General features: G+C 33.9%; 1 protein-coding gene across 1 annotated transcript; it reads left to right on the top strand.

Annotated features, from left to right (window-relative positions):
- The first annotated feature begins 860 nt into the window (after positions 1 to 860).
- LOC131593360 (NAP1-related protein 2-like) lies at positions 861 to 2468 on the top strand. The gene is made up of 3 exons (XM_058865837.1): positions 861 to 1294; positions 1525 to 1647; positions 1810 to 2468. Exons 1-3 carry the CDS (start codon positions 1274 to 1276, stop codon positions 1891 to 1893), a joined length of 228 nt encoding a protein of 75 aa, XP_058721820.1. The 5' UTR covers positions 861 to 1273; the 3' UTR covers positions 1894 to 2468.
- Positions 2469 to 18997: the final 16529 nt, after the last annotated feature.

Raw genomic sequence — 18997 nt, 5'->3', positions numbered from 1 at the left:
TTAAAAGTTTTAAAATGAATAAGTTACTAAAGAAATTATTGCAGTCCACATTTTATATATGTGGCAAATATTTGTTTGTTGAATTTAATTATCTTTAAGTTAATATTTTTAAAATTAAAATATATTTGTATAATTTTGGTCCTTCTATTTTATATTATTTACAAAAGTAATTATTGTTAGAACATGAAATATTCTGATCAATATTTCTAGTTTTGATGATAATATTATATATGCATTTTGTATAAGACAATGTGGTACTCTAATTATTCACGTTTTTCATTTCAGGAAAATTCTAAAAGAGTATGCACTAAATCAGCATTCAGAAGCTCTGACCCAGAAGATCTAGATGACTTCATCAGAACATGGTCTGGAAGACATCAGAAGATGGTCTCGAGAAAATCAGAACCTGTTCTGGAAGGCATCAGAAGATGGCAATCAGAAGTAAGGCTCTGAAGATTTGATGGTATCACGCTACAAAGAACTTCCAAAATCTGATGACTGAAGTTACAATCTGCACCAACGCTGAAGACTCTGATATTCAAACGTCATTCTAATAGTCTGAGTTCAGAAGCAAGTACAATATGAAAAATTGTCCACGGTTAGACAACTTAATTTTGCTAGCATGAAATATTGAATCCGGAGTATGAAACTGTGGCCTTTACTTCAATTGCCACGGTTAGACAACTGCAGATATTTTTAGCCGCAAAGAAAAACCGCGGCCTTATAATTTTGACTACAAACTGTGGCCAAAGTCCAAAAAATTAAAGCCGCGAGATTTTCCCCCCTTTTTTTTTTTAATTTCCCTCTTCTTAATTAATTTCTTTTATAATTTTTTAATTAAAAAAAAATCTAAATACAAGTTCTCATTTGTCTAACCTAATTTTTCCTCTTCCTCGCCGTCTCCTTCCTGAACCGCTCTCTCCTTCCTCAAATCGGTCCTCTCTCTCACGATTTTGGATCTTTCTCTTCTATGTCATACCACAGTTTACTCCGTGCACTCGCAGTTTCCTTTTTTATGTTACACACTTTCCACTCACACTCACCGCTATAAACCCCAAAAACCCTAACACCTTCAATCAGACACGCTCGAGCATAACGAGGTTTGTCTCCTAGGGTTTTCACACAACAGACCCTTTGTCTGTCATTCTGAACATCAACAACAACGACGACGACGGTGGCCGACAAGAGAAAGAAGCTTAAGGTTTCTGAAAAGGGCGACAACGCTGAGGAAATCGACGGAGAACTTGTCCTCTCCAATAAAAAGTTGCAGGAAATGCAAGATGAGCTCGAAAAGGTATCCAAATTATGTTTCTTTTTATTATTTGCTTTCAAATTTTAATCAAATTTGGTCGATTCAAATTCCGGTGTTGAAGTTGAAACGGTTTTTTTAGTGTATATTATGTAATTACCTCAATGAGCACGAACCCTAATTTGCATAAAAATTGAAATTTTTTGACAAAAAAGTAATGTAGTTAAGGGTTTTGTTATTTTAATTTAATTTAGTTGTGATTGTTGTGGTTTTAGATCAATGAGGAGGCTAGTGATAAAGTTCTGGAAATAGAGCAGAAGTACAACGAGATAAGGAAGCCGCTGTATGATCAGCACAATGATCTTATCAAGTCTATTCCTGATTTTTGGTTAACTGCGGTAAGTTATTATCCGACGCATATGCTTTAGTTTTGGTTTTGTTTTAAAGTTTGATTTGTTGTGGAATTACTAAAATTGTTGTTGAGAATTGTTGTGGACCATATGTAGTTTTTTTTTCTCCAATTCAAAACAACATAACTTTATGCTTTTTAAATCTATCAGGCAGTGCATATAGGTAAAGCTTCAAGTTCCTGGTTACTGACACAGTGGATGGACCCGATGCTTCCTCAAAATGCATTCGTGTGAGATTGAATTCTGGTAAATCCAACAACAAAGACAAAAACTCTAGGAAACAAAAAGAAAGAGATGCAGGCAAGTTCCTTAGGTAATGTTTCTGATACCAGGCCTATTATTAAATTAGAAGGGTTTATGCAAGTAAAAATAGAGGAGTAATAGGGAATAATACTCTAAACAGCTGGCTGTGTTGTGTTTTAACAGCCAGTTTCTTAGTATATTTTGAAAATAAGAGAGTGGCGGATTATAGAGGTCACTGAGATGTTGAGGTTCTCTCGAATGCCCTGAAGACTTATATTTTTATATCTTCTTTTCTCTCTTTGTTCTATCTGAGATTGCTCTGATTCAAGAGAAAAGTTGTTGAGTAAGACCCTATATGTCTCTATCCTTAGTCCTTATTCACTGAGTCTATCAATTTCTAAGGCATTTTGTTTGATAATATATAAATTTAGTAATGCTCAATGTATTCCATGCTGAGTTTTATATTAAAACAATTTTATTATGATATATCTTGTATTGGTGACTTTATTATACACCTTAATCTGCCCTCACTTGGACTTTTCTTATTTATTGTCTATTGATGTTGACTTTACTCCCAAATAAGTTCCTGTAGATATGGATGAAGCACTGGAAGCTGAATACAATAGTCTTCTTGATGACATGGTATTGCTTGTTGCCCAAAAGGGTGACCAGGCCATGCGAATGTCCCTTGAAGATGCGAATTTCCAAGTGTGTTTTGGGATGATGTTGTTGACTACTTTGAAGCAACAACTGAGGAGACAAGCAAATAATAAAGAGGTGAGCAAAGAGAGTATCATTTTTGTTTTACTAAATTCACCAAGTTTTGAAATTGAGGCTTCCGAGTTCCGACCGGAAATATGGACTTCAATTTAAGTATTGTCTTTACTAACACATATTTTATTCAGTCATTACCTGAAAGTGATATCAACTCTTGATTGCATTTCATATTCGGTGTTGGTGATGATATATTCCCACTTTTATATATTGTGTTAAGTTGCTCATTGTTATTGGGTGAATGTTTCTACTGATGTGATTTATAGATTTCATCTTTATAAGGAGAACAAAGATACCCAGGAAGCTTTAGGGGTGCTTGGACATATGCTTGGCATCAAGGTGTGTTTTGCTCATTTTGGATATATTTAATTAGAAGGCATTCTGTTGATGATTAATTATGTGTATGTTTGGAAATGTGTTTGACTCGTCGCCACCACAAGTATGATTGCATTTCACCGTGATAATACACAATCTACATACTGTAATTTGAAAATGAATTCGTATTCATGTTTCTTTTCTTTGGTTATTCTCAATCATATGTTTGTTGTGATGACTGGTCAGTACAGAAACTGAATGTCTTGGCCAATTACGTTAATGAAGGATTATGTCTTGGCCAGCTACTGGGAAACAGATTTGCAATCACTTTGCGGTGAGATTATTACCTATACATGAAATTCTTTTATCCTCTCTTAATTGAATATCTCTATCGGTTACAATTATTTATACTAGTTGATGTCACTGTACCTTTTTATATTTACCCTTATAACTAACATTTTTTTATCAGAGGTATTAAAACCTCTTAGTTTATACAAACTTATAAAACTTCCATCCACTTGTTTATTGTTTGGTAGGTAGGAAATTGACTTAACTTTTTTTATGTTTTCTAAAAACAGCAAATCTCCAGTTTCCTATTGTGCTACTGGTGTTTGGCTATGAAGCAGTGAAATTGTACAAGGATTATTTGCATGGGAAAGAAAGCTCTATGATGAAGTCAAGGTATTGTTTACTTCGTATTTCTTAACATCAACTTTTATTGGCTTCATTAACTTACAATACATACATAGAATGACGAGTCTCAAGTGGCCGAAGCTAATACTTTAAGCCACCACTACTAAACACTCAATTGACACAAAATAGCTTTGTTATTCTTCATCAGTATACTGTCTTATTTTTTCATGACGATATGAATTGGATGCTGGGAGATAGAAATATCATCTGACTTTTGAATAGTTAGGATAAATAAAATCAAAAGTTTACATGTCAATTAATGTTTTTACTTTTGAATAAATTCAGTGAACTAGGTTGGTGCATTTAGTTGTAAACCTATAAACAATTAAACATTTTGTTTCATCAATCTAGAGAAATTAGTCTAATTCTAATTGAATTTGATAACTTTTTGATAATTATTACAATGATGAAATAGAACATGAGCAATATCTTTTTCAAGGTGTGGAGATTTCGAAAGTGGAACAGCGTGACCTAAGGTACTAGTTGCTTTTTTTAGTTCTCCAAATTTTCTTGTTACTTTATGATACATTCTTATTTCCTTAAAATGCTTTCGCTATAAAAAGTAGTGTCAAGCCAATTATGTAAAGAAGATGCCTTTCTCGACCTTGGCACCCTAGACTTTCTTTAATTCTTATTTTAAAAATATATTGAAACATTTAGATTCGTTTTTATGGTACCAGTGACCAAATAAATACATTATGGGAGTGAGTTTTTAGTTTCTTTGTTAATGCCCCATCTGCCCTGAGGCTGAGTATCTTTGATAGATGTTTATATATATAATTTTCCTATTCTCTCATTGTTATTGAATATCAGTCATTACGGCGTCCTGATGGGGATATCAGTTGCAGTTTTTTGGCTTGTCTCATTGGTAAATATAGGCCTGATATTAAGGGGAGTTTCTACAATAGTCTGCTATGATGGTGCTGCAAAGCGGCTGGTATGACAGGATTTTGGCTCTCTGCCACTGCCACAGACCACTATCTGCCGTAGACAACACTGGTCTCTCTTTCATGCAAAGAGGCATAGAAAATACTCATTTTCCTGTGATACCTTGACCAAAGATGCTACTTAACTTTGATTTTACCTCCTGTATTGATTCATTTTGGTAAATAGATAACCATTTGTTATTTGTATTACAGACATGGTAGACACATTACTTTCCTATTACCAGGCCCTCGGCTACGAGTTTGATAATGATGAGTTTCACCAATGCAGATCATGCGCATGCGATTAAAGTTCTCAGTAAGCTTGGTTTGGAAGAGTGCTTTGAGGGCATCATATGCTTTGAAACGCTTAATCCTCTCAACTCTTGTCGAGAAATCCTCTGCAAACCATCTGTTGAAGCCTTTGAGGCTGCTATTAGAATCGTGAAAGTTGATCCAAAGAAAATGGTAAGACTGATTATTTGTATATATTTGTGTCCCTAGGCTAGAAAACTCTTGGAATCAGTGCATGATAGTTCTCTTATGTCTTCTGCAGATTTTCTTTGATGACAATGTTATAAATGTTCAAGTGGAAACATATTTATATGGAAGAAACACAGGGAGATGATCAAGAAGAATATTATGATGCATGAGTTTAATTAATAGTATAGTTGTGTTTTATATTATCTAGCTCTTAGAACTTTTGTTTTGAATTTGGGAAGACTCTCGAGAGAGAAACTTTGTTTTGTTTAGGAATGATAACATCAAAACTTGGTTTTGGGCCGATAACGTCGCTTGATGTAGACTTTAACTTCTTAATGAATGTTTTGTGACGTTAAAGTTTAATTTGCTTGTATAATTAGATTTTAATTTTTGTAATCATTGTCTACACAAATGAGTATTGTTGAGTTTTAGATTGACCTAAAATGACATTTTTATGCGATGGGACAAAAAATAAACTATGGCGAGAATAAATGGGATATATATATATATATATATATATATATATATATATATATATATATATATATATATATATAATGACATATTTATGTAATGATACAGAAATAAACCGTGGCAAGATAAATGGTTTAGAAAGCATAACATATAACAACGGTTTTAAATATGTGGTCATAACCAAACTGTGGCTATATCTTGAACCAAAACTGTATCGTAAACGTTAAAGTAAACCTGTGGCTTTACCATATAGCCACAGTTTTGCAGTCATGGCAAATACAAACCGCGGCCTTAATCAAGCTACCTAAACCGTGGCCTAAAAATGCTACGGTTGTAAAAAAGGCGTGGTCTATACCAAAAAACCGTGGACTTTACTTTTGGCCACGGCCGTATACTCCACCGTTGGATTTCCGTGGCCAAACCGTGGCCTTAACGTTACGCCACGGTTATTTTGCATAAAGCCTCGGTTTTCTGGGCGTGGTAGGAGGCCTTTTTTTCTGTAGTAACGTCAAATCTGACTGACAAAAGGAACGTTAGAAGCTACAAAAGGCAAAGTCAGCAAGAGCCGTTGAAAGAAGGCTCGAGGTAGTTGACAAAAGAGTGAAACATTAAATGCAACAGTGTACTATTCACGTAAAGCATTAAATGCTCCTCAACGGTCACTTTTCTCATTGCCTATATAAGTGATGCTCTGGATGCTGAATGAAATATAGAACATATGCTAAGTAACCTTATGCTGCCAAACTGATTCTCAAAGTTATCACACAAACAGCAAAGCAGCTTCATCTTCAACCTCGCAAACATTGTAATATCTTAGTGAGTGTTAAAACTTAATCCTGAGAGAAAATCACTTGGTGATTATAGCTTATTAAGAAGCACATTAAACTCTTGTAATATTGTTTACTATTTTGTAAAAGAATTCCTAGAGTGATTAAGTTGTGATCTGTATACTCTAGAAGACTTAGAAGTTGTCTAAGTGGAGAACCATTTTAATCAAGGATGATTAGTGGATTAAATCCCCAATGGAGGTAAATCACTATGTAAGGGGTGGACTGGAGTAGTTTGATTAACAACGAACCAGGATAAAAATAACTGTGATTATTTTTTATCTGCCATTTTTAGAAACAACCCTTATTCAATCCCCCCTTTCTAAGTGTTTTTCACTCCTTCAATTATCTATTTCAAATTCAAACGATTTTGGCCTCCTGTCACATATATGCCCTAAAAGCATTTTTTACCTTTTAATATGTGAGATATGAGCAAATCTGTTTGGATTTAAAATAAGATGACTAATTATGTGAGTATCTAAGACTGGATTCAAACCCAGGAACTCTACTTTAGCTTAAAGAGATCCATACCATCAAAAATGGAGGCAAGGTTCTCTATTTCTTTTAATGATCTTCAATTCAGTAAGAGTCTATTTTATTGGGGGTTTCGGAAGGGAAGAAGAAAATATTCCACAATTCACTACTATTTTTAAATTTTTGACTGGGAATAAACTGGCGCATTTTTTAAAATTTGATTAAATAGATCAGATATCACTTCGGTTGGTTCAAACAACCGTGGTGAAATCTGTTTTTCGGAAACATGAATTACAATTTAACTTATATATTTAGTTGCCATTTTTTCATTTCATCGTTGATGAACCTTTCAACCATAAAACATCCAGAGCAAGTTGAATTCATTTTTTCATCTTCATTAACAAAATGAAACATGCAATCACAATCTTTTGTTCTTTGGTTAACGTACAACGTCGTCACTATCGTTCGTTCTTAGATTTATCTTTTACAAATCAATGAAAATCGATGTAACTATGGTTCGTTCTTGAGTTTCCCTTTTATAAAACAAAAAAAAAAGTCAGAGTACGTAGGAAGACAAAGAAAGGAGGACAAAACTCTTTTACTTATTCGCCATATTTCTATTACGTAAACCATTCATCATGCATGTACGATACGAGCATGTTCTTGTTGTTGATGTTTACGTTGTTGTTGTTGTTGTTGTTGTTTATGTTATTGTTGTTTTTGAACTTGAATGTTGTTGTTGAATGTTGAATGTTGATGTTGTTGTTGTTGAATGTTGTTGATGTTGTATGTTCTTATACACTCACTTATGTTGTTATTGAACTTATTTTGTTGTTGAATGTTATTGATATTCAGTGTTGTTATTGTTGAATGTTTAATGTTGTTTCTATTGAATGTATGCTAGACACTTTTTTGTTCTTGTTGTAGTTTATATGATGTTGTTACTAAGTGTATATAAGACACAATTGTCATGTTATTTTTTCTATACGTTGTTGTTGTTCATTGTGTATTAGACACATTATTGTTGTTGATGAATGTGCATTAGACACATTATTGTTATTGTTTGTATATTTTTGTAAGATTGGTTAAATCTTTGGTGGTTGTTTTTTAACATAGATGGATTCTTCATCTAGCGACAAAACTCATCACTACAACATTTATTGCTTCTAGCAACACTTTTTTATGCAACATGTGAAAATTATTGCCTGAAAAAAGTTTAGGCAATGATTCTTGTGTGATGCAACGATAATTCTCGTAACACCTCACAAATGTCCTCTTAAATACTTATGGGGACAATTTCAAGCGTTGTCTAATTTCACAGAACAAGGCATTTTATGCTCTGATCTGATGTGTAACATCAGAAACAATGCATTTTATTTGTTTTGAGTTAATGATTTTGGATCATGTTATTTTCTTTAATTATTTCAGTTTAAGAGATTATTGAAGTTATGTTATTATTTGAAATTCTGCTGCGAGTATGTAAATTAATTGAGATGGTATGCATGTTTTGTTTTGAGTAACATCCTTACGTGTTGATTATTCTTTTAAATTAATATTTGGGGCTTATGGTGTTACAACTATGATTTGAGTCATAGTTGGTCATGATTGAACTCAAACTTGGCAGTGGCTGAAGAAGGATCTATGATTTGACTCATGAACAAACTATGATTCGACTCACATAATGCATTATTAGAATCTAGTGTAAGTCATGATTCAAATCACAAGATTACACAAATACCTAGTTCTTATTGCCTCGTTTAATTCGACTCAGGGGATTGTGTGATTCGAATCACACATCCAAAATCTCAAAAATTCAAGTTCCAAAGATGTTTTTGAGAATTTACTTTTACATGACTTGAATAAATCTTAATTATGGTTCTTTTTCCAAAAATTCAACTATTTGATTTAAAGTATAATATTCATACTCAAACATTCATATTTTGAATTATGCATGCTAAAATACATATTCAAAACTCTATCCTTAAAGATGCATGCGCAATTGAGAATGCGACTCAAATATAAGATTAAAGACAAAGTAAAGCTTAAGGTACAAGTGAAAAAAACCATATAGAGGTCCCCTCCCTTAATGTATCAGAGACATGAAACTTCATTATGGTGGTTAGGGCTTGCCTGAAGTTTCGAGAGACCTTGTATTATGGTGTTTATGGTGGTGAGAGAATTAGCTCACGTAAGGTGAGAGGCTCTATGGTGTGCGTAATGTTGGATAAGTTATGATATGTCCTTTATCCCATTAAGGAATAGGTCGTTATAGACGGCTTTGAGATTGTGATGAAATAAAAAAGTGTTTAGTAGTACATAAAGTGTTTTATGGTCAAATAAGATAACATTAATCCATAGGAACTATTACTTTAGTAGATGATATAGTTTGAATTATTATTAAGTAAACAACTTAGATAATAGATTAGAAGTAAAATTTTAATTAGTTATTATCTTATTTTAATTTTATTGAGTTAATCTTTTTTTAGTTTTGAATCTTTTACTTGACTATCCATTATTAGCATTATATGTAAGTAGTGTCTTTGACACATTCGAAGATGTCGAATAAATCAATGAAAATATTAGTTAGTTTTCATAGTCTTCTAAGTTTTTTAATATTATATTTTTCTATAGTTTTAATAGTATTTTTCTTTAAATCCTATTAATACACTGATGAATGTATCTCACGGATCATAGATATGAGATATCAAGTTTTTACATTAGCTTTAATGTTATTAGCGTCTTATACTTTTATTTATTGACTTTTTTAATAAACGATCGTTATATATTTTTGTTATGAACTTTAAGCCCATACTAATATAAAATTTGTCGTTTGCTCGTAGAATGACAATTTTTATTGGGATGCGATTTAAATTTTTTTAATTTTCCTATGTGATTTTTCTTTATGATTTACAAAATTATCTATGGAAAAATACTAATAGTGGCATATACAGGCCTATTTTTAATTGCATTATCAAATTATATCTTAAATTATAATTTAAGGGTTTAGTTAACTATTTATGGTTGATTAAATAATACTTACTCATTTTTAAAGAAAAAGATTGTTCATACTCATACTAGTTGTTTGGTGCCAAATTGTGTTAATATCTAGTTTAATTTGTGGCACCTTTCGACCGTTTTTATCGAGTATTCGTATAATTCCCTGTAGATTTAGATAATTATTTGTAGTTTATAATTTTAAGCTTTTATTTTATGTTAATATGTGTTTTAGTTATGATTTTGTAGGTCTTAGCAAATTTTGGGAAGTTTTGAGCTTGTTTTTGCCATGATTGAAGACTGGAGGACAGAGCATAGCGCGCGTCGCGCGGTAATAGGGCGCGTCGCGTCCTGGGCCAGATATTTTGTTGAAGCTTCCAGCAGAGAGAAGCGCGCGTGGCGCGCTTGGGCGGTTTGATCTTCAAGTGTAATGGCGCGATGCGCGCTAGAGGGTGCGACGCGCCCTGGACAGAAAACAGATTTACTATATAATGAGAAAATCAGATATTTTACTTGATCTTGATCTTTTTGAGAGCTAAAAGAACCCTTGTCTACTATAGCAACTGAAGAATTGGAGTTTTGAAGCCTTGATCGTCGATTAATCGTCGTTGATGCTTGTCATTCTTCATTCCTTCCTTATTGAGCAAGCTACCATTTCTATGGATAGCTAAATCTCTTTCGTATCATGATAAGATGTAATCGTCCTTGAATTTTGTATGTTTTTCTTGTGAATATTATTTATGAACAAGTGATGATCAATATAGATGGTTTAGTTTGTTTATTAAAGCTTTTCTATGGTATAAATGTTTGAGACATCAATGTTTTTATCTTGATCTAACTTTATCATCTATCAAACTATAAGTTGCAGACATGGATTTAATGTTTGATGTTTACGTTGTATCGGTTTTAAAACGTTATTTGTATTGTTTAAATGGTGGAGAAATCGGCAGTTAAACAATACGGTAAATCTAGCTATATCGTTGCGGACACGGACGGTATAGACGTCAATACGTAATTATATTGATCGTTAATGAGTTCATATATATATATATATATATATATATATATATATATATATTTATAGGTTGACATACAAAGTTAGGTCGGTGAAATCGAATCTTGATACATTTTCTTAAAACTTAGGACTTTCATTAATTTACTCTTTGCTACTAAATTGTTGAATGATCTTTTGCAAACCCAAAATCAAAGTAACCTTAACTCAAGACAAAATAAGCTATAGAACGGAGGTGATATCGCAATAATCCCTGTGGATACGATATAAACGAAAAGTACTCCAGTATACTCTTTCAACAAAATGGCGCCGTTACTGGGGATTGTTGTTTAGATATTGTAAGCATTGCTGTGGACCTCCGATTTTTTTTAATACCGGGCCATACCTCTGATCTGTAGAGATACGTGAACTGACTCTTTTTTGTCGCTTAATGCTTTCGCATTTTGAAAATTCACAGAGTCGCCACCGACCTTTTATTTTATCCAATTAAGGAAAGGTTTATAAAAGAAACAAAAAAAAGACCTTTAAGAAATTCTGGGTAAGGGGGTAGGTTATACAAAGGGAAGGTGTTAGCACCCTTTGTATCCATGGTTATCCATGGGCTCTTAAGTTTGCTTAGCTCACTTGTCTTTCGATCACTTTTCAATTGCTCTGAAATTGCTCATATGTGGTTTCAAATACTTCTGTAAATTGAATTTTGTAATGATCCGTGTGTGGATGTATACAAAATGCTTGTTTATCTTTCGAAAGATGTTTTTGAAAGAACGTTAACTTTGTAATAACCCGTGTTTGGATGTATACAAAGTATTGTCTTTTGGAAAGTTTTGAAAAAACAACAGTGCATGAGAATTTTGTTTGTTTTGATTTGAGCAAGCAAACTAGGAGGTCTACCCTGAGTTGTAAGGTCTTTATCCTATTTCCTTTAAAAATCTATCCTTTCACCGGATATAAAAGCAAGGTTCGATTTTGTACTCAAAACAGTGGAATTTTGACTTTGATTTTGAAAGATTGTGAAAAAGGATTACCTGAAGAGGTGCAAATGTGATTGTGATTGGATTCAGATATTTATCTTTGAAGTTAGTGATCTAACGGTTCAATTTTATCTTTGACATACACGCAGTTTATATATATGCGGGAAATTAAAATGCGGAAATGTAAAGTGCGGAAAGTAAATCTACGCTATTACATCGATTGTGCAGGAAATGTAAACTAGCCTATTTACATGAATTTGACATCCTATACATTTATCTAGGAATTTTAAATTGCAAGAAAAATAAAAGGCATGTTTTTTGGATTTTTTATGATTGGTTTTAATTATAATTAATGCATGATTAATTAAATTAAAATGAAGAAAAAAGATGAAAATAGATTTAAACCTAGAAATTAAGTTTAAAATATGTACAAAATATTTGTTAATTAATTTTAAAACAAAACTAATTTTTTTGGAATTTTTGGAATGGATTTGAAATTGATTTAAGTTAATTAAAACATAATTATGCAAATAATTATACAAATAATTAAAACTTAAAAAGAAAATTATTCAAAATATGTACAAAATTAGTTTATAATATATAAACAATATTTAATATAAAGAACAATTTTTTTATGATCTTTTGATTGGTTAGAATAATTAAAAAGCAAATATATAAATATATACTAATTAATTATGTAAAATATTGAAATTTTGAAGAAAAATAAAATATTTTTATTTCATAAAATAGTATATTATTTTAGAAGTCTAAAAATATTTTTTGTGTATTTTTTGGATTTTTAAAACTATTTTTAATTAATTTAACAAAGAAATTAAAATAAAATAGAAAATAAAATAGAAAATAAAAAGGATACTGATCCTGTGTGGTAATTTGTGAGGGAGCATGGTGTGGTGAGAGATCTGGCACGTTGGATCTGATTGGAAGTGAATCAGAGGGCTCAGATTTTGAGGAGCATGACAAAAGCATAGACAGCGCAACACAGGATCCAAGAATTTGAATAAAAGCTGGCGCGCGCATTCTGGCCAACCAGAGCCTGCCACGCCTTCATCTTCTTCCTCTCTCCGTTGCTATAGGCTCTGCAACTGTAGGTAAAGCCTTTAGTGACGGTTTTCGTCCGTAGCTACAAGACCTGCACATGTCAAAATTTCATACAAGCAATATAAATTACTTAGGAGACCATGGTTAAGCTTAAAATCGTCCCCTGAGTTCAAATATGTCATTGGTTTCTCCTAATTTTGCCTAAATCAGAGGATCCCAAATTTTAGCTTAAGAACCCTAAAATGGTGTCTTCGTGTGTAAGCATCTAAAACTCAATTAAAGCTCCAGAAATGATCTACACACCACACCAAGTGCAAATATATGTCTACATCGTGTTAGATATGCTTAGGTTATGAGACACGAGTCAGTTTTAGTTTGGATGAATCGAGACCTGTAGCGTTCGATTCAAGGAGTTTCAGAGCTTGTAAATGATCTGGATATGTTCAGTGAAGCTCAAGGAACGTGTTTGAGTGTTTAGTTTGAATGGAAAGTGACTTAAATTTGGAATTCGAATTTCAAAATTCTTTGAATATTTTGAGAGATTACAAGTGTGTTACAAGCAAGAGTTTTGCTCTCTATCTCTGTCTCTATTTGTTACTGAAGTGCTATAGCCTATTTATAAGCATTAGAGTGCTTAGAAACTAAGCCAAAAGCATTGATGAGTTTTTTGGAATCTTGACTTTTTCAACATTGGTAGCTTTGTCTTTAAGCCACCATGGCTTGATTTTCTTCTTCTCCTCTGCTGTACTTTGCTTTGGGACAGAGTTGAATGAGTCTTGCTTGGAATACAAGCTATTCTTTATCCATTTCATTTTCTTTTTAATTTTAATCTTAAAATAAGATAAAATTATGCCAAAAATAGATAAAAAATGATGTGGGCTTAGTCTTGGTCGTGGGAGGCCCATATCATCATGGAAATGATGTTTGAATGCTGAAAACTTGGCCCCATTTGGAAAAAATGCAATTTTGAACAATGTTGGTTTCATGTATTTTCCCAAAATTTAGCCAACTTCAACAAGGTGTAAATACTTCAATTTTTGTCATATGAAGGAGATCTTGCACTTTTTAGAAACCTCAAAGAGTCCTCTAACCAATGTCTTTGGTCTCATGTCAAAATGATTTTTGAAGCTCCTTGTGTGTCCTTTTGAAAAAAGTGTCTTTTTGTTGACTTTGAAAATGACCTATAATGTCTTTGATCATATTTTTCAAATGGTGAATCCAATGACCATGGGATCAATGGCATTTGAAAGATAATTGAATTTCCTTCAAAACAAGCTTTGGTTTGAATTTTTTGGATGAAGGATGAGAGAGTTATGATCAGTCAAAGTTGAGTTGACTTTTCAAGCAAAAACCCTAATTTTGAATCTTAGGGTTTTGTTGATTTTTGATCTTTCCTTGATGAATTATGATCATCCAATGATCAAATGATGAATCCTTTGACAAAATATGGACTTTGACAAAAAATTTCATTTTTGACTGTCTGTTGACTTTTTTGGTCAAACGGGTCGTCTATTGACTGTTTGAGCTGCTGACGGTGCGTCTGAGTGAATTGAAGTTTGAAAATTTGTCTGATGGTACTTTGAGATATATGGATGTATATGAAATCCATTTGAGCTCTCAAAAACTTGTTGCCCCTGTAAAAACAAGAAAAACCCTGATTAGGGACTGTTTGTGTAGGAGACAGTTAAGCGTACCTGATTTTTGTGCAGTGCTGAGTTTCTGCTAATCGCGTGATATTCAGAAGACTTCTAACACAAAAATCTTGGAAGTTTGAATTGTGAAAGATTGATTTGATTGATGGTACAAAACACTGAGAATTGTACTGCCAGCAGTTTGGCTGTCAACTGACTGTCCAGGTATTGATGCAGCAGTTAGAGTGAAAAATCAACAGTCAAAGTTAATTTTATTTTTTGATTATTTTTGTTTTATGTGAAAAATGAAAGATGAAAATTTATTTACATGACTTGTTAAAAACACAGACATAATAAATAACTAATATTTACGGTATGCGGGCAAAATTACCGATAATAACCCTGAAAATCATTTAATGCACAGAAATAGGAATATTTGACTGGCAGAAAACACACAAAATATTATCTTAGTAATTAAGCAATATTATGACAAATAGTACAACATTTAATACTGACAGTACAAATATCACATACTATATTGAACAGTACGACGAATGAACGGTACATTTAAGAAATAAGAAATACGGCAAATTTTAAGAATGACGATTAATGACCCATGCTATGAACAATAACATGTAGATGATTGGGAGTGCAACCATTGCAGGTCCACACTCTTCAGGACTATGCAGGCAGAAGAAAGTCATGATCACCGTAGCAATGGTGATGACTGTAAGAAACAGTGTCTCTATCCACTTTGCCATTCTTGTTAGGGAAGAAGAGAAAATAGATATGAGGTAGGAATTTGAAAGATGAGTTGGAATTTGATGTGAGATTTTATGGAAGAAAATGAGAGGTATTTATAGAATGGAAAGAAGGAAAGAGACGTTGGGGAATGATGTGATTCCGTACAAAAGGAAAATTTGAGTGGAAGTAAGATTTGAAAGAAAGTGTATGATAGTGTTGGAAAAAGGAGAGATTTGATTTTTGAAAAAGAGATTTGAAAAGATTTTTGCAAATAATGGAATATAGTACAAAAATTAGTGGGAAACAAAAGATAATAATAATCTACTTGTTACCAGTACAGTCTGAGTTTCCTGATTCTGCGCCTGCAAAAAGATTTAACTCTGCACCAATTGTGTCAGTACTATTTATCTGTAAATAAATAAATAGCATGTGTGAAGTAATAAACAGTATTTGGCGTTTGCGTAAGAATAAATTCAACTGCAAGCCAAATTACTGTATAAGAAAAATTCTAAAAACTAAGTATTTCATATGTCAGGATATTTGTTGAAATAAAAATCCATGATTATATGAGACCCTTAATTTTCAGATTGGAGTTTTCTTGAAAAATATGTGGGCAAATTTTGGGGTATAACAGTTGCCCCTATTCAATCTTCTTAAACCTGAAGAGATTGTCTGAAATCTGAAGGTAGAAGATGATTGAATATTTAGATGCCCTGAAAATTTGCACTTACCTTGATCAGAAGAGATGTTGGAAGTTGCATTTGAATGTCGTCTGCGAAATGTTGTTGGCAGATTGAAACATTACCTGAGATGGGCTTTCAGATGCCACCTGGTAAATGGGTTGATGGTTTGTTCATCAGAATGAATTCATTGATTATATCTTGATGAAGGATTTGAAAGTCTTTGTGTTGACTGTTTTCGGAACCGTCCAAGGTTACCGCTTTAAGTCTTGGAGGATGATTGCTACGGAACTTGTCCAAAGTTTTTTCCGATTTAGATTTTGGAAGTTGATCATTGTGGAACCGTCTGAGGTATCGCTTTAGATCTGCAATGTTAGATCGTTTTTGGAACCGTCTGAGGTATCGCTTTAGATCTGCAATGTTAGATCGTTTTGGAACCGTCTGAGGTATCGCTTTAGATCTGTGATGCTAGATCGTTTTGGAACCGTCTGAGGTATCGCTTTAGATCTGTGATGCTAGATCGTTTTGGAACCGTCTGAGGTATCACTTTAGATTTGTAATGCTACATCGTTTTGGAACCGTCTGAGGTATCGCTCTAGATCTGTGATGTCTGTTTTTGAGTTGATAAGTGATCAGAATGAATCTTCGGCTTGATTATATCTGAGAGAACCGTTCATGGAATTCAGGTGAACACTGCATGTGATTGAGAACATCTTTGTTGAAGATATCCGTCTACCTGAAAAATCAAGTTAGTGATATGCAATGTTTATGATGCATGTAAATGTGAGATATTCCCGAAGAAATATGTATGTGATGTTGTGTATGAATATGCGCATGAACATGCGCATGATGCATGATGTATGATGTATGAATGTGATGTCAAGCTTCTAATTGGAAAAATAAATTCCCGCTAGTCAGCTGGACATGAATGTATTGTGATCGTTGATGATCTTTTGTCTTGCTTGAGTACCCTCGTCTGGGGAAATTCTTTGAGAACCCGGGTATCCCGTTGAAGGATCTTTGACTACCGCTTGGGGAACCAAAGGTAACTGGAAGTTCTGATGCCCTTTCAAATGGGAATGAGGAAGATGCATAATCCTCCGATGCACTATCTGACTAAGTCCGGGTGCGGGGATCACACCTTCTGATGATAGTAATCTGGAACAACCCTGCTGGGGAATAAGACTTCTTTTGAAGAGAAAATCTTTTTGAGGGATTTGCTGAGAAATGCGTTTTTCTTGGTGATTTCCTTCTGATGGAATGATGTCCAGATGATCGGGACATTTCCTGAATGCCATTCCTGTTTTTCCTGGTAAACATCAATCATATTCAAATGCATATGTTCATTCAAAATTATCATTGGGACGCTTACGTATTTAAACAGAAAAAATGAAAATAGTGATTTTTGAAAGAGCTGCATTGAAAAGAGCCATGATAGGCGGGTTAGCACAGGGAGACAACAATCCTAGAAGTAGGAAATTGTCAGAAAGTTTTGAAAAATATTTATGAAGATAAATAGCTATGTGAAAATGATCCAGTCAAGTTTCAACTCTGCTATTGCCAATCTGTCTTCGAGCATCTCATCCCTCACTTGTTGGAAGAAAGTGATTAGACTGATCGGTGTCTTTGAGGTGTTGAATCTTGATGGTGAGTAGGCAGCTGAACGAAACACAGTTGTATGCTTCATTCCCTAACTTTTGCCTAGGCCGCCCTTTCAGGTTTTCAGCCTACCGGGATAGTATTTGTTTAGTCTCTAATTTTTGCCTGGACCGCCCTTTCGGGTTTTCAATCCACCGAGACGCTCATTTTTGCCTAAGTTGCCCTTTCAGGTTTTCAACTTAGCGAGCTGTTTTTTTTTTTTTTTTTTTTTAAGAGAAGTATTTTTTGACTATGTCAGCATTCACAGGGTGTGGGAAATCCTCGCCATCCATGGTGGTAAGCAACATGGCGCCGCCGGAGAATATTTTCTTGATTATGAATGGTCCCTCGTAGGTGGGAGTCCATTTGCCTCTGGGATCACCTTGTGGTAAGATGATGCGTTTGACAACCAAGCCACCAGTTTGGTATGTTTGACTTTTGACTTTTTTGTTGAAGGCTTTGATCATACGCTTTTGGTATAGCTGACCATGACAAATAGCTGCGAGCCTTTTCTCATCAATCAGGTTTATCTGGTCCAACCGTGTTTGAATCCAATCGTCTTCGTCTAGATTGGCTTCTTTCATAATCCTTAGGGAAGGAATCTGAATTTCAATTGGAAGAACTGCCTCCATACCATAGACTAAGGAGAATGGAGTTGCCCCTGTTGAAGTACGCGCAGATGTGCGATAACCATGAAGAGCAAAAGGTAACATCTCATGCCAGTCTTTGTAGGTTACTGTCATTTTTTGTATGATTTTCTTGATGTTCTTGTTGGCAGCTTCCACCGCGCCGTTCATCTTTGGTCGATATGGAGAAGAATTATGATGCTTGATTTTGAACTGTGTGCAAAGTTCAGTAATCATTCTGTTGTTTAGATTTGTGCCATTGTCCGTGATAATCCGTTCAGGGATGCCATACCGACAAATGAGATTGTATTTGATGAACCGGGCCACCACATTTTTGGTGACAGAAGCAAATGAAGCTGCTTCTACCCACTTTGTGAAGTAGTCAATAGCGACCAGGATAAAGCGATGTCCGTTGGAGGCAGTAGGTTTGATTTCTCCAATCATATCAATACCCCACATTGCAAAAGGCCAAGGAGCCGTCAGGACGCTTAATGGAACTGGAGGTACATGTACTTTGTCAGCATATATCTGGCATTTGTGACATGTTCGGGAGTGATGATGGCAGTCTGTTTCCGTGGTAGACCAGTAATAACCTGCTCTAAGGATCTTTTTAGCCATTGTATGTCCACTGGAATGAGTACCGAAGGTACCATTGTGTATTTCCTCCATGATTTGTTCCGCTTCCTTCTTGTTTACACAGCGAAGTAAAGTCGAGTCATGGTTGCGTTTGTATAGGGTTCCATTGCTTAGAAAGAATTTAGCAGCAAATCTCCTTAG

This window comes from Vicia villosa, linkage group LG3 (genome assembly GCF_029867415.1).
Source record: "Vicia villosa cultivar HV-30 ecotype Madison, WI linkage group LG3, Vvil1.0, whole genome shotgun sequence".
NCBI lineage: Eukaryota > Viridiplantae > Streptophyta > Magnoliopsida > Fabales > Fabaceae > Vicia > Vicia villosa.
The sequence above is the reverse complement of the archived record's forward strand: the minus strand, read 5'-3'. Positions and strand labels throughout refer to the sequence as shown.